The sequence below is a fragment of the Phaethon aethereus genome, assembly GCF_964289735.1.
Source record: "Phaethon aethereus genome assembly, chromosome: 7".
Lineage (NCBI taxonomy): Eukaryota > Metazoa > Chordata > Aves > Phaethontiformes > Phaethontidae > Phaethon > Phaethon aethereus.
In genome coordinates, this window is record NC_138583.1 from 21,441,760 (window position 1) to 21,457,001 (window position 15,242).

At 38.5% G+C, this 15,242-nt stretch overlaps 1 protein-coding gene across 1 annotated transcript in view; it reads left to right on the top strand.

The window, feature by feature from the left end:
* Positions 1–15,242, top strand: part of WDFY4 (WDFY family member 4) — a 136,057-nt gene that overhangs the window by 63,126 nt on the left and 57,689 nt on the right. The window contains exons 39-42 of the mRNA XM_082002379.1: positions 10,715–10,792; positions 11,721–11,924; positions 12,727–12,778; positions 14,194–14,360. Coding sequence (XP_081858505.1) covers positions 10,715–10,792; positions 11,721–11,924; positions 12,727–12,778; positions 14,194–14,360 — 501 coding nt within the window. The remainder of the gene's footprint in view (positions 1–10,714; positions 10,793–11,720; positions 11,925–12,726; positions 12,779–14,193; positions 14,361–15,242) is intronic.

The following is a 15,242-nucleotide window of genomic DNA, read 5'->3' on the forward strand; positions in this document are numbered from 1 at the left end:
GTAACACTTGTTCTTAAGATAAATATGGATAGTATACCTAGTAACTCTAGTGATTCACCTGTGGCTGTAATGCATTATATTTTGAGAAATATTTAAACATAAAATTTCCATTGAATTCAGTGGGTGTTTGAACTACAGGCTTAAATGCCTTCCGTGCTGGAAATGTAAATCTCTACATCAACACTTAAAGGAGTTTTTTAATGTGTTTCGTACAGTGCTAGACTTACCTAGTACAAATAGTAGCTGCATTACAGATACAGAATTAGTCCTGCCTGGGGCAAGGCTCTCACCCCACATAATTCCATCAGGAAAGAGCACTGGGGTTTCATTTGCTCCTGGTTGTCAGTCTTGCTTCACACTTTTTGCAGCCGTCTTTACAGGTTTTGCATTAGGTGTGGGCAAAGAGGGAGAAATGACCTGTTTTAAATTAATATGTACAAATCATACTCACAAATTCTTGGGTAAGAGGTCTGTGTGCAAAATTCTGTGTTTTAGAGGGTAGTTTTAAAGAAGGCTTTTCAAGACAAAGTGTTTGATGTTGAACTGGAAGGCTGCTGATGGATTCCTAGGTTCTTGCCAGGGCACAGACGACTCAGCCCCAGGACATAAAATCAGCATTAGCTCAAAATGCTGTGTGTCAGTGGGCTTTGACTTCTGTTAGAAACAAGTTTTATCTCAAGTTGATGGACATGAATTTACAGAGACTTGGCCAATATCACCCAAGATGTCAGTGGCAACACTAGCAGCTGAACCCAGAGTTGAATAGAGGACCAGTGTCTTCAAATAATTAGCTACTTCTTTCCTGCATTGTTACAACATCTTTCAATACCTGACTGTAGAATCAAGGCTGATGTTGACCAGACTGTGTTTTCAAACAATAGCAGACCCACTTCATCAGAAAGTTGTTTAAGGTGAGGGAGGTATGTGAGAGAGTGAAAAGCAAAGCGGGGTTGAACAAAACGATTTTGCTAATTTGGGATGAAGGAGGGACAAGATCAACTTAGCAGTTCACAATAGGTGAAATGAAGAACATAGAAATATTTGAAACGTAATCACAATTATTACTTAAATATTTTTCTTACCAATTACTCAATTGGTCTTTTACCAGCTTTTCAAGTTAACTGAGTTGAAACAAGCAAACATATAATGATATCTCTTTGAAAAGTGCATCATTTGTGTAACATCTTTATCTTCATAACAGAGAGATAATTAACATCACTAATTATCTAATTAAGTTCATTAACTATCCACCAACAGTGCACCGTGAAGTTGACATTATGTTCTTCTGTCAACAAATGCTTTGATTTCTTAGGAAGTAATTAAAATGTAAATTAGCATGTCATTAAATGCACAAGGGAAGTTTGGAATCAAATATTCATTTCAAAACTGCTCATAGCACACATTTTTTTTTTTTTACTTCAATGAAAGCAGGCACTTTACTATTAATGATGTATATTAAACAATTTCCATTATAATATTATTGTCTTGTTTAATAACTGGCTCAAAGCTAAATTACAGTATGCTGCAGCAAGCTGGAAAAAGTTTCTTTAACTTCAAACAAAGAAATTTTATTTCCTCTTAAATGGATATCTGGCACACTGGTTATTTTATTATTTTCAGATTGTTTATGAGATCAGAAAGAAATAATTCAACAGGTCAATACATTAGATAAGAAGTACATGAGAACATAAAATGTAGAGCTGTCTAATTTTGTGTAATACAAATCACTAAACTTTCTGAAATGTTTGGGAATAATTTCATTGAAGACAACTGTTCAACAGAGAAGTTAGAATATAAAGATTGTATGATGATGAATACAAATTATTAGTCTGACTCAGATCCACAGGCCACTCCATAGTCTGTCCCCTATAAAACCCAGTACCAGTTGCTAAAGATGGTGTGTGACAGCATAATGCATAATAGAAAATCTATCCTAGCAAAATTGTTCCTTTCTTGATTTCTATCAGTTTCATCTTAAAACCTGAAATACAAGAAATAATATTGCTTCCAAAACTTTTTGCAGGTAACTATTCAGAGGGAGTTTTTCTGTGTTTTTAAACTCAGTGGTATCCTCATTTAATTACACACTGATGGAAAAGATGTTTTCTATTATGTTTCCTGCATATTTTTTAAAAAGGCATTTTCGCCTTTCAAGCTAGAGATTGTGTCTGGTTCAGGTTTAAGCCTGGTTATAGGATTTCAGTGAGTGGAGTTTAATGTTTAAAGCTGTTGGCATTGAAATCTCATCTTTCAAGAGCTGCTGGTTGGAGTTTTATTTTCACATAACGGAGATGATGCCAAATGAGTTGAATGGTGTTAATGTGGATGAAAGCAGATTTTTATTTGGTTGCAGAGAAACCCTAGAAACAAGTGCTAGCCACTGAAACAGAATTCTTTTTTTCTCTCCTGAATCTATAGAAAGACAAATAATTTTTCATATTTATTTGTTCAAATATGTCCATTTTCTTCCAGAATTTTGATGCAACATTTTATTCATAATAATTTCAGAATGTAATAGTTTGAATTAAATTGCTTTATGTGGATTATTTGATTCAAAAGCCTGAAGCAGCAATTTAAACTGAATCAAACTTACATTTTTGTTTTAAAACCTTTGGTGGAATCAACATTCTCATCCACAGTTTCCCACAAGAAAGTAATTTTTCATTATTCATTTTTTAAGTTCTATATTTGTTCTGTTTTTAAAGACAAATATTTTTTAAAATTATGCTATTTATTATTAGAAATCTTTATAAGGAGAAGAATTATGACCAAATCTGCTTATGAACAAGTTATGAGGTTATATGTGGTGTCTCATCTCATGCAGGGGGTAGTATAAAATACACATAGGAGTCTGGATGCCTAGAAATTTAAGTATGAGTTTCTATCAGACAGCAGGGACTGAAAATAGCTAAGAGTGTGAACTGGATGATGGCATGTGCAAGTAGAGAACAGGAAATCAGGGGAAGTCCTAGAAATCTCTGTAAGATGAACTTAAATGTTTCTCCTGTATGAGGATATAGGTTGCTAACCTGTGCTGAAGTCTGTGACCAGTCATATCTTCTTGTTCTCATCCTTGCTAGCCAAATTCACGATAAAACTTGTTTGTGCCTAACTGTGTTCCATTCACGCTTTCTGCCGCAGAGTAGCCTGTAGGGTCTAGGATTGTTCTGCAGGCACTAAAAAGCTCCAGAACTAATCTTGTCGCATTTAAATGTGTGTCATTTTAGGAAAACTCATAATTTTAGGAGTTAGGGAAGAGATGTTTCTTTGTGTTCTGTACGCAGAGTTCTAAGCATATGCTAATGTTTACAGAACTCTTCGTCAGCTAAAGGATTAAAGTGCATTTTTTTTCTTAAATAAAAGTTACGATTCAAATGTAATCAGAAAACGCCAGTGCATGAGGCTTTCAGGTAAGTGCATTGAGATACTATGTAATAAAGTCCTAAGTTACATACACTTGTAGGACTTTGTAGAAAATCACCTAGAAATAGGAAAATGGTAAGAAAAGTGAAGGCAAGAGGACACCGTATTGCTATTCCCTGTAATGACAAAGTCTGACCTTCATCTTTCACTAGAGGTAAAAACTAATACCTCTGCTGTAACAGGATGGAAACTGAGCCCTCAAGAGGTTGAGTGCTTATACCAAAGTCACAGAAGATATTCTCTGAGATAGGATTAAAGAACAAACATGTCTCACCTCCCATTGTGTTTTTTTGCTATTAGGAGATGAATTCCTGGGAGAACAGATAACTTATCTCTTCAGTAGTATCATCTGTTGAAGGAGTGTGTGTGTATGTATACATACATACATACACATATATAGTTGCTATAGAAGTAGAGCTGCTTCTCTGCTGCCTGAGTTTAGCTGATAAGTACAGTGTGTAAGTCTCATCACATGTATGCCATACTTTGGGTTTGTCCTCTGGAAACCCACTCCTGTTGTGTGGGTACATTTATGATACACTGAAATATGGAGGTTTTTCTCATTAAGTTTGCTATTCCCCAACCAACTGGCGATGCCAGGAATCCATCCATGGTCCTTAGGAGCAGTTGGCACTGTGCATTAGCCTCCTAGAGGGTTGAGGCACCAAGCTTCCATGCGACACTTAACTGCTGGAACTACAGTCTGTTGAAAAGCTAAATGAATTTTGGCAAAGCAACAATAAAATCCACATGGCAATAACAATTCTGCCTGCAAACAACCCTCAGTGTGGAGAGTGCTTGTGTAGGACTAGGACAAACTGCTCTTTAATCTGCTAAGGAAAACATTATCTGCTTAGCTTAATGCTTGTTACTTGGTGACTAATGAAACGATTTTTCCTCTTATAAAATGAACTTACTCACTTCTTAGTGCATAGTCAATTACTTGAAAAGTAGTCTGGTCACAAGATGGGTGGCATATTTGGCTTATTGTTTACACAGGGTAGCAGTGTACCTGGTCTCTGATTCACTACATTAGATTTAGTAGCAGTAGTAGACTTAGATGTTATGTACTTTGTCTCTGTATCTGAACAAGAGGGCTGGTGAATTGGAGACTTCACCTAGCTCTAGTAATTTACGATAACACTTGAGGAGTTCTCTGTAAAACTGCCATGCTAGCTGTAATCCTATCCTCTGGTTGTGAGGACGATGAAAGGATTGATTTATTCTCTGTGATTTAGCAGGAAAGGACCAGAAGTATTAGCTTTGATTGTGCATGTCAGGAGGGGAAGTTCTGGTTAGATGCATGAGGAAAGGAGGAGCATGAGAACTGAAGGGAATACAAGAAGATAGTTTTGACACATCAGAAGAGCTTAGGCTCGAAACTTAACTGCTGATAATCTGGCTCTGTAGCTATGTAAGTCACAGTGGTTCAGGAATTTTCCATTAAAAAGATTATTGGCTTTAGATGGTGACTGCAAAAATCAATCACTTCTGTGAGAAAGTGTCTCCTCCCTGACTAAGTCACATCATCAGTTACAGGAGGTCCACGCTGGTTAGGGCGTGCAGTCCAGAGGACAGAGGTGGGATATGGGCCTGCTGAGAGGATCAATGCTGCACCACAGGTGGATGCCTTTTGATGTTGAGTTGCTGGGAAATACATACTTCAAGTAAAACTGAACAATTTACTCTTTAGAAAATGGCATTTCCTTAGTGTTCTATTTCATAAAAAATACAGCTTTCTGTTTGATTTAAGATGGGAAGAGTGTATCAAATTAGTATCATGTCATTCTTCTCATTCTAATGATGCTAATTTCTTGTCTCCTTCTTTTGCAGTCATCACACATAGAGGTTTTAAGCATGTTTAGTTGCCACTTTTAAGGTCCAGGTGCTGCATATATATTACCTGTATGTTTGTATCCTAAATGCTTGGATTAGAGGCAAATCTGCCCCCACTTCAGTAGCAGACAACCTGTATATAAAAGTTTTGAAGTATATACCTAAACATATCCTGAAACACAGTGATTTCTTGAATCAGGCTCATTAAACCTGTTTTTGCCATGCATTAATCCTTTGCCATTGTCACATATGCTATTTACATGCAGTTCGTTGTGTCTCTAAGAGCTCCTTACCTACTGTTCTATTTTTCTGTGCCCATGGAATACTTTCTAAAAACCTAGTGGTTGCTTGAATAGCTGTAATCAGATCAAAAACACACCCATGTAGAATTGTGAAAGCCCAGGTTAGAGGGATAAGGTATGTGGACTCTTCCTGTGATATAAAATGTAGTATCTGGTAAATCAGCTATATTAGAGTATGATCTGGCACTGGGAACATAAGAGTAGAAGGGGTTTCCAAATTAGTTCATCAAATTGTTTCCTCCTCCCACCACTGCATGCTGTCACCATATACATGCTTTTTGTGGGCTTATCAGGCTCTTTCAAATTAATTAATGTGGGGTTTGCCCCATCACCAATCCCCTTTCCCCCATGACCAAGTTATAATGGTAGGATGTTCCAGAAACTCACTTGTCTTAGTTTCCCCATCTGTAAGCTACAGACTTTGACCTCTTTCATAAAGACCTCTGAAATGTACTGGTGAAAAGTCCTGTACAAGAGTAGCTATTTTTGTTATAGCTGCGATGCTACATGAATGCTCGTACTGTGTGTGCTTATATATTTATAACATTCATTTTGCTCAGAAGAGCTAAAGTAATAGACTAATATCACTAGTTGTAGTCCTCACCAACAAATGACTAAAACAGATGCTTCAAAACAAGTATGTGAGTATTCTCACTATCATGCATGGGACCATTCCCTTGGTGCAGTGAGGGATCTGGATATTTGGGCTTTGCTTTTGTTTCTTCCGAGTCCAAAACTATTTTGTCTTGAAGTTTATTTTTATTTATTAAGAGTTTTGGCACATACTTTTGTGTGCATGTGTGTTCTGTAATATAACACATGGCCTTTAATTCCCCAAAGAAAGCCTCAAAGTGCAGACCTCCGATGACATAATGTTTCTTTAGGAAAAAACTGTGGCATATGTGCCGTCTGTATCATGCAATATGAGTTTATTATGGCAAGCCTGAATATTTATGGGGTGCAGGAGTGTTAAGTGAGATATATATATAGACCAAAAAAAAAAAAATCAGACATAAAACATTCCAGAGCTCAGCAGAGAATTGTTAACTTAGGAGACACACCTCAACCTTTTTTCTTTTTTCTTTTTATTTACCAACTGTTTTTTATTACAAGCAGCCTTTGAATTGCTTTAGTTGACAGAAATTATAGCAAATCCACTCTTTGGGGTTTTTTTTACATGCTAATTTTTCTGCCAATATTTTTCTCCTTGCTGGTTTTACCTTTCCCCAGTGCTAATTATTTTCTCTTGAATTTGCATGAGGTCTCCATGAGGCAAGAGGAGAAACAGTTTTTGATTCTGTGAATTGTCTTTTTAATAGGGAAATAGCTTGTAAATTCCATCACCTTTTTAAGATCTCAATATTGGCTGAGGAATTTGAGGCAGCAGAATGAGCTGACTCTACTTAGAATGTGATTGTCTAAGGCTGCAAAACAGAGAAGTCTAAAAAAAAGACTTAAACCATGGTATCGTACTCCGAGTTTTAGGCCAGGATGAATCAATATGGCCTTTTAGTCTGCTCTTCCCTAGAATTCAGGTCATATTTCTTGCATTTACACCTGCTTTTCTGCATGTGAAACTCAAACCTTATATTACCTTACACAATATTAACAATTACCAAAGCTGACATATTGTTTTTGTTCAAGAAAGATACTACACTGTGACATGTTGTATATAATTTACAGCATAAAGAGTTGACATTTTAAAGGATATTCACCTACACTTTTTAAAGGAAACTGTTTATTTGTTAAAATCTTGTTTGCACTAATTGTTCATTAAGCATTATGGTGTAATTGTTCTGACTGAACACTTAATAAATAATAGCCTGGTCCATATTCTGTATGTTTATTGGATAGCTTTTTAAGGTTTTGGTTTTGTTTGCTGGTGGTTTGGTGGGTTTTTTCCAATCACAGTGATCTCCAATTTTGTTAACTGTTCATTTCATTTTACAACCAGATAATTTTCTTGTGGGGATGATCATCAGGGACATGTTCATCTGCTTGAAGATGGCTAACTATAGCTCATTTGGAAGCCAAATGGTTAGTCTTCAGTTCACCAGACATGGCTAGCGGAATTTTTCCTTCTTAGGACCCTTCATATGTTTTAAAGGCTAGGAGCATGGTCAGTGAAGTCAATGAGAATCTTCACAATGTGGGCTTTGACCTTAGGGGTCTGATCAGTGACCATGCATGAGTGAAATACAGGCTATGAGCAACTTTGAAACAGCTGCCCATAGAGCACTGGCTCGGCTTGAATAGCCTGTGGGTATCTGAAATGGTCGTTAATACTTGGAGGAATTGGTCGTCTGTTCTGAATGGCTTTTACCCTATGTCCACACAGAGCTGTGATCTCAGCTCTTCTCCTGTACTAAGCCCGGCTCAGCAGCACAGAGATGCTGTTGCTTTCTAGGTCAGCCTTTATGGGAGTTTTATATGAATTATGGAATCGTTTTGTGAGGCCACAACTGTGATTACAGGTTTAATGATGCTTTAAACAAACAAAAATGTAATGACTTTCATCAGTGTAAAACAGGAGCTTCCTGCAGGGAAACACCAATAAATGTGACTTCACGGCAGGGGTACAGACCTGGCTGGCAGCCAGCAGTAATCGGCATACCACATAGACCTTGTGTGTTAACTTAATTATAGCACAGTGCAAGCAGCAGCTAGACGGTTTGCTGTGAGGAATCACCGCCAGCATGGCACAGAGTCCATGCATTTAAAAGTTACCCATCTGATCCATGGGTTTAGGTAGTGAGAGGCTGGGACTTTCACAGCCAGTTTAGCCTTGTGCTGTGACTCACAGCAATCTCACTTTTGTCAAGGAAGCTCAGGTGGGCATGAGAGCCTGCAAATAACACTGGGGGCACTCTAACCTCTCCTGTATAATTTCCGAACAACTTCTGCCTTCTCTACCACCACTAACCCTCAGGAATTTATCAAAGGAACAGATACTTCTGGTACTCTCTGTAACAGAGTTAATGGTCAGCCATTCTGATTCTTTTTTTATTCCTTTTTTTCCATTTCATGGCTCTGGTGTGCCTTTTGTAAGTTCCTGGGAAGGACAAGCCATCTTATTTTGACTTCATGTTCAAGTAAGCCTGCACCCTTCCTACACATTTGGCTGACACATGGAATAAATATTTATGGTTTATTTGGATACTGTGACTTTTGGGATTCTGTTTCTTTCAGCAGTGATGAGGACCATCATCCTGAATCAGGTCCCAATGTGTTGTGCCATTGACTTCAGGAAAAGAAAAAGTTGCTCTTTCAGAGAGCTTTTGGTTTGGAAAATTTTAAAGCAAGTATGCACAGAAGATCAGACATGGCATCATGTAGTTGTAATAGGATAGCTAGAATCTTTTTCCAGGAAATACACTGTCAAACATGAGAATTTTTACCTGTGACTGTTGGTAAGAAGGCTGTGGTACTGAACTCCTCCCAGTAGCTACTTGTCAGCAGTTACACAAAGAGCTACTGAGCAAGGAGAGAAATAGATAGAGCAGCTATCCTTGTCTTTGCATAGAAAAGTCTGAGTTAAAAGACTGTAGAACAGCCCAATGAGTGCTGGACAGCCTGTTAAAGCAGAGTCCTGTGCTGGTTCTTCAGTTGCCTTCATGCAATAGGATAAACCAAGGCACTACCTTACTTGGCAGTTGTTCAGTGTTTCTTTTATACACACAGCCTTTCCATATGCTTTTTTCTGTTTTCTGATCAGGCAAAAGAATGTCATGAGAACAAATACTTTACTTGAAGTCTTTTTGGGACCCAGAATTTCATAGATGGTAAGGAGAAAGCGGGGAAAACCTAGCATTTTCAAAGCTGGGAGCTTGTCTTTGATTAAAGTTTAACAGGTGAATTTGAGGAATTAGTATGATAGTGAATATCCTAGGTTGTATTTTGTTGTTACTTGCATGATGCTAGTTTGGCACCTGAGGTATTCAATTGAGTTTAATAACACTTCTGCTGATCTTTTCAAAAGGGAGGCTCAGATAGGAAGCCTGTTTGAAATTCTCTGATCTGTGTTCTATATAGGTCTTGGCTATGTGAACCTTGTGACTCAAAAACCTGTGGGTTTTGGTGGAGTAGGTAAGAAGAGAATGAAACCCATTTAATTTCCCTACTCCCTGAGTTTAAGGATCCCACCACACTGGAACATTGTTCATGATCTTAGCCTGTGTAACTCTGAGGATAGTATTGTAGTCTGTTTTGTGGTTGGAGAGGTAGAGGTTTAAGGCAATTGCATGTCTTGCTGAAGATCACATAATCTGTTTGCAGAGTGGGGAATGCAACTCGTAATCTCTTAACAGCAGTTCATCAGTCTTGTACTTGCATAGAGACCCTTAGCTTGAGAAGTTCATTCCAATAAAACAGCAGATTAAATATATGACTGTTAATATGGGTTCACTGTTCTATGAGTCCAGTGCATTCTGGAAGGAAAGGTGGCCGAGAAATTCTGTCAAATTGCTTTGGAAAATGTGTATTTCTAGAAACACCTGAGTAGCACTGAGATTTAGGGCATATCTGTGCTGTGTAGTGGAGCAGGGACAGTTATTATAGGTGTTGCCTTGCACTAACACAGCTGTACAAGTTTCCAGTTCTAGAGCTAGCTCAGACATCTCTGCATCACAATTGCATTAAATAGTGTACTTACACGCAAATTCACTTATTGCTAGAGGACTTATGCTCCTACATCTCAAAAATGTTTTTTGGAAACAGTTGTCTGCAAAAAGGGGACATGGACCATTCCTTCTTCTTGCATTTTCTGTTTATGCAGCAAGAAGGAAGTATGTTGTTACAGACCCTTACCTCAGTAAGGGTCTCTACAGCAGCTAATTGTCTTTTATGCTACTTGCAGTACTAACGAATTCATCTCCAAAAGGAGGAGCCTTACATTTTATTTGCTGTTTTCTTTCTCCTTCTGAGTAGTTCCACTAATGACCCTTGTTAAGATCTTGAATATGTTTATCTTCCTGGTGTAAGTGTGCAACTTGCTCTCAGATGATTACCTCATCACTGTACTGTCTGGAGAGCAGACACAGGCCATATTCCCTAATTATTCTTGTAAAACACAGAACAACTACTGTCTGCTTCTGCCTGTCACAGAGTTTACACCTGCAACATCTTAGTGTAATGTGTTCTGGTGTTTCTTCTAGGGATTTGTGACATGTATGGAACCGTACCGAAGAATTGGGCAGGAGCTGTACGCCTCTTTGTACAAGAACCACATTCAGGTAAAGAACAGGAATATTGTGCAACAGCTTTCTGTTTTTGAAAGGATACTCTTGGATTACCCTGAGAAATGAAGCATTTCATCAGAGATGAGTACTGTGCCCAAAGAAATGCTGAGAGTTGACGAGTCAATACTCCATTCCTGACATCACCACTGGTGTGTGATATAATGTCACTCACCAATCAGATTGCAGATCCTCACTTTATCTTCAGGTGCCTTTTTTCTTTTGTTTAAATGAGTTATTCCACTCTCACAGTAGCAGAAATGAAAGTCAGGACTTCGACCTTTTTTTCTTAGCAGCCAGTAAAACTTTTCAAGAGGTCTCAAGCTCATAGACAGTAAAATCTCACAGATATGTTTCTACTTCAGGCTTGGCCATCAGAGACCAACAAGCTTTTCATTCTTTGAAATTCTAACTTCTTTCCTTTAAATTGATATTTTAGTGCCCTCACAACCCCCTGTACACACCTCCTATGTAGAAATATTTAAATTTATGTCATACTTGGAGGGAGCACATTACACTTCTGATTGAGACTTTCAGACTGTGTTTTCAATGAGCATGATGGTTGTTGCCATTTGACACAAACATTCCCCAGGGAAAAACGGGGTGAATAAAACCTCTGTGATGCTGTTCTCCTGGCTTGACTGCTTTTGAGTGGGAAATCTAATGAAAGTAGCCATTTTCAAGGAGGTTGAAGTTTGCAACCTGTTTTATATTTGTCACTGTATCGTAGTTTGACTAGTAATATCTCCTACAGAGCACTTTCAATAGACAGTTGGACCTGTGTTTGCTGGGTCTGCAGTGCTCCCTCTACACCAGTCCCATCCAGCAGGTTGGGTAGATCCCTCTGAATCACTGGGGTGGTGCCACTGCTGGATCGGAGGAGGGAAGTGTGCAAAAGGTGGCACAAAGTGTTTCTGTCCCACAGGTGCTGCAGTGTGGTTACAGCAAAGCAGCCAAGGACTGGATGATACTTGAGGAGCAGCTTTTCTACAGAAGGGGCCCATGGGGACATGCATCACGATCCTTAGAGCCACAATGGATTCTTGATTCTTACGAAGGGCCTTCACGAATGAGGAGGAGGATTCAGCATGCAAACACCCGAGCGACAATGATGCGTATGAAGAATGAGGTAGGAGGCTTTTGCAGGATGAGCACAATTTCCGTAACAGTTGCTGGTGACTTTATACTCACCTCTTTCCTCTGGTTCTCAACACCTGACTCATCAATATGCTGTGCCATGCATAAACAACTCGCTGAACAAGTCTTGTTTTGAAAGAGTAAGAGGGTCTGAAATGTGTTTAGCAGCAACAGAATGATTTTCCCTCTTTTCTGGTATAAGATGAGAGTATAACCCAACCATACTTTTCTGCTTGTAATATCTCATGGGTATAGCACTTCCCAATGTATGCAACAGAGTCCACTTAGAAGAATCCACTGTCCTGTTACTCTTACATTTATTAGGGCTGCTAGAATGAGTGAATGATCAAAAGGGAATTAGAATGGTTTGAACTAAGCACTGAACTTTATATGTGGGATATTTACTACTGTCTGTCTCTATAGTGTCTAAGTGCCAAAGCCTATCAACTAGAAGCTGAAGCACTTCAGTGTGTCAGGAGGTTCCCAACTCTAGGATGTTTTAAGCTTTTATGTGAAGCTTGAATTCCAGCAGTTTTCTGTAGACTGGGTGGTATGATTTTTAACTGGCCTCATGCAGGATTGTCTTTGAAAAAACAATAATCCTTTTGCTTAATTGTTGACATTTGTTCCTACATATAATTATTCTTTGGGTCCTTTCAAATTACTTTATTTGAGTTTCCAAGACATTTGTTTGCAGCATAATTCCAAATCTGTGGTTTTTCTCTGTAACAAGGTTCTGAGTTACGTTCACCTCTCCGCATATTCCACTCTAGTCATATCTAGTCTCTTTTCAGGTTCTCCTAGCAAACAGAAATGAAACAAGCCCCACTGCTGAAATGAATCCAGGTAACCTTTGAGGCCTAAATTAAATTATCAAGAGGGTGGATACAAATAGCCAAAGAGAATTGGAGTTAGTGTATGGAGTTTCAGGTCAGAATTTCACCTAGTGAAAAAAGCTTATTGTCAGTGGTCTGGGCTAAAAAGTCACTTGAACATCTGTGAAAAGACTGATGCAATTGTTATAGGTGGTGTATAAACTGTCTTCAGAATTTGTTGCTCTCTTGTTGGCACCAGAAAGATCTGAAAGCAAAAATGTTAGCTTGAAATGAAAGCTTTGGGCATTCTCGGGCACCTGGAAAGCTCCCAACTGCTTAAGCTCAGAGAAAAAGAGCAGACTTCCCCCATGATTTTAGTAGACACTCCAGTTCTCTCTCTGAAATAGTATTTAAAACCAGGTGATAGATGTCTCAGAGAAGTGGTAGTAGGAATTGTAACTTTCTAAGAGTGTGTACAAAATAATAGAGAGTGGAAGGAAATTATCACAAAAATTAACATGTCAAATTGTTTTTCACTGTTCAAACTAGAATCAGATTTTTCAAAATATGATCATTATGACAACATTTTTCACTTTCCAAGGCCAGATTTTCTGTTATGTGAGGAGGAGTGTGTGTGTAATATGGTACAGAAGTTAATAGTTTTTTAAAAAAACAATTAAAAAAACACTATAGGAAAAAAACATTGAAAAAGAACTGTAGTTTGGAAATGTCAGCCAAGTCTAAGGCTGTGGATTTCAGCCTCCTGTATGGCTGCTTCAAGTCAAGCTTCTAGTGTACACTGTTGGAAATAGGCAATATTGTTGTATACTTTTTAGTGTGATAGGGCCTAGAAATCAAGTGACAGTGGAGCTCCAAACACGATTGAAGTACTATGTAGTTTCTGCATGAAAGTGGTTACAGTCTGCCTTCATAAGAAGGCTTATCATGCCTTCCCTAATTGCATGCACTGCATGAATTTGCAAGACTTGGGAAACAGCTTGGGCAAGATAGGAGTGGATTGTCTGTCCTTGGGTTCTCTTTAAGACCCTGCTCAGTGCATGTCCCCAAAAGACTACCATTTTCATTTTTTCCTAGTTTCATGTGAGTATGTGAACAGATTCTTTTTTTAAAATTATTTATTTATCAGATGACTAAGCAAACACAGCACAGAGATGAGGATAAATACATTTGTTCAACATGTTTGAATCTTCAGTGATTACAGGAATTTAGTTTGAATTATGACTGAATGCAGCTACCTGTTTTTAGTTCCCTGAACTAAGCATCCTTCTTTAGCAGTCACAGATTTTACTTTTCTTTTGCTTGTTTTTTGCAGAGAAATTATGCTATTTCCCAAGGTAGAACAGATTGGATGAAAGTCTAAATTGCAAATGCTTTTGGTGTCATCCGGCTGCCACTAAAGCTGCAATCTCTTTTATACCGATATAGGAGAGCTGACAGTAAATGGAGCAGAAAGGGAGATGGATAAGAAGGGATCGGATTGTAACCAGCTAACATTCTTCCCCGCTCTGCATGAAAGCTTCCATTCAGAAGACTTCTTGGAACTGTGTGTGGAGAGACAAATTATATTGCAGGAGTTTGCAGAGAGCGAAAAGGTAGGAAAGATGAACTAGAAGATTTCAGAGATGGAGGGAGATGGCATTTTAGAGGATGAATTGGATGTGGAGGCCTATCTGTCCCTTTCCATTTGGGGTTCAGGTGGATTCAGGCTACAGTAAACATAGTCACTATCTCTTTCCTTAGAGCAATTACAAAATTTCAGCCTCTGTATGAACTCCGATATAGACTTAATCTTGAAGAGCATTTAACATTAACTGTTTGAAGTGACAGAAAAAAATTTGGGCATGTGACCAAGGTATTCTCATACCTGTGAGACAGTATTGTTTGAGTTTGCCTAAGACATGGCAAATTATGAGACTCTGAGAATTCCTGTCCTCCTTTATTCAGGCTCAGAGCAGTGCCTGGATCAAATTTATTTATTAGCTCTGGTAGCCTGTGCCAATTTTGTACAGGCTGCTAGTTCAGTGATGTTTAAATCTCTTCCTGCTGAATACCAGGAAATGTTTTCTTTCTCACTTCACATGTCTTTTTCTTCTCTGCCTCCCCATAAGTACTGGACAGATTCTTTCCTCTAAGGCCATAGAGATTTTTCCTGCTTCCTGTCTGATGCTTCCATCACCTGTCACCTAGTCAAAACAGTGCTGTTCCTTCTTTGTTCTTGTACTGGACTGGATACCCTTGTCCCAGGTTTCTTTCCAGCATAAGAAAGAGGCAGGTTCAGGAACACTGTGGGAGAACATGAGCTGAGGAGTAAATGGGGGTGACTCTATTAGGGGGATGGTAACTTTGGTCTGGTGTTCTCAATTTAATCCCTTTGCTCAAAAGTCAGCAAGCTGCTCTTCACTTTCAGCATAGTCCCCACAATAGTGACTCCAAATCAAACCCTTGATGTTGGATATGCACTGCGCATAGCCATT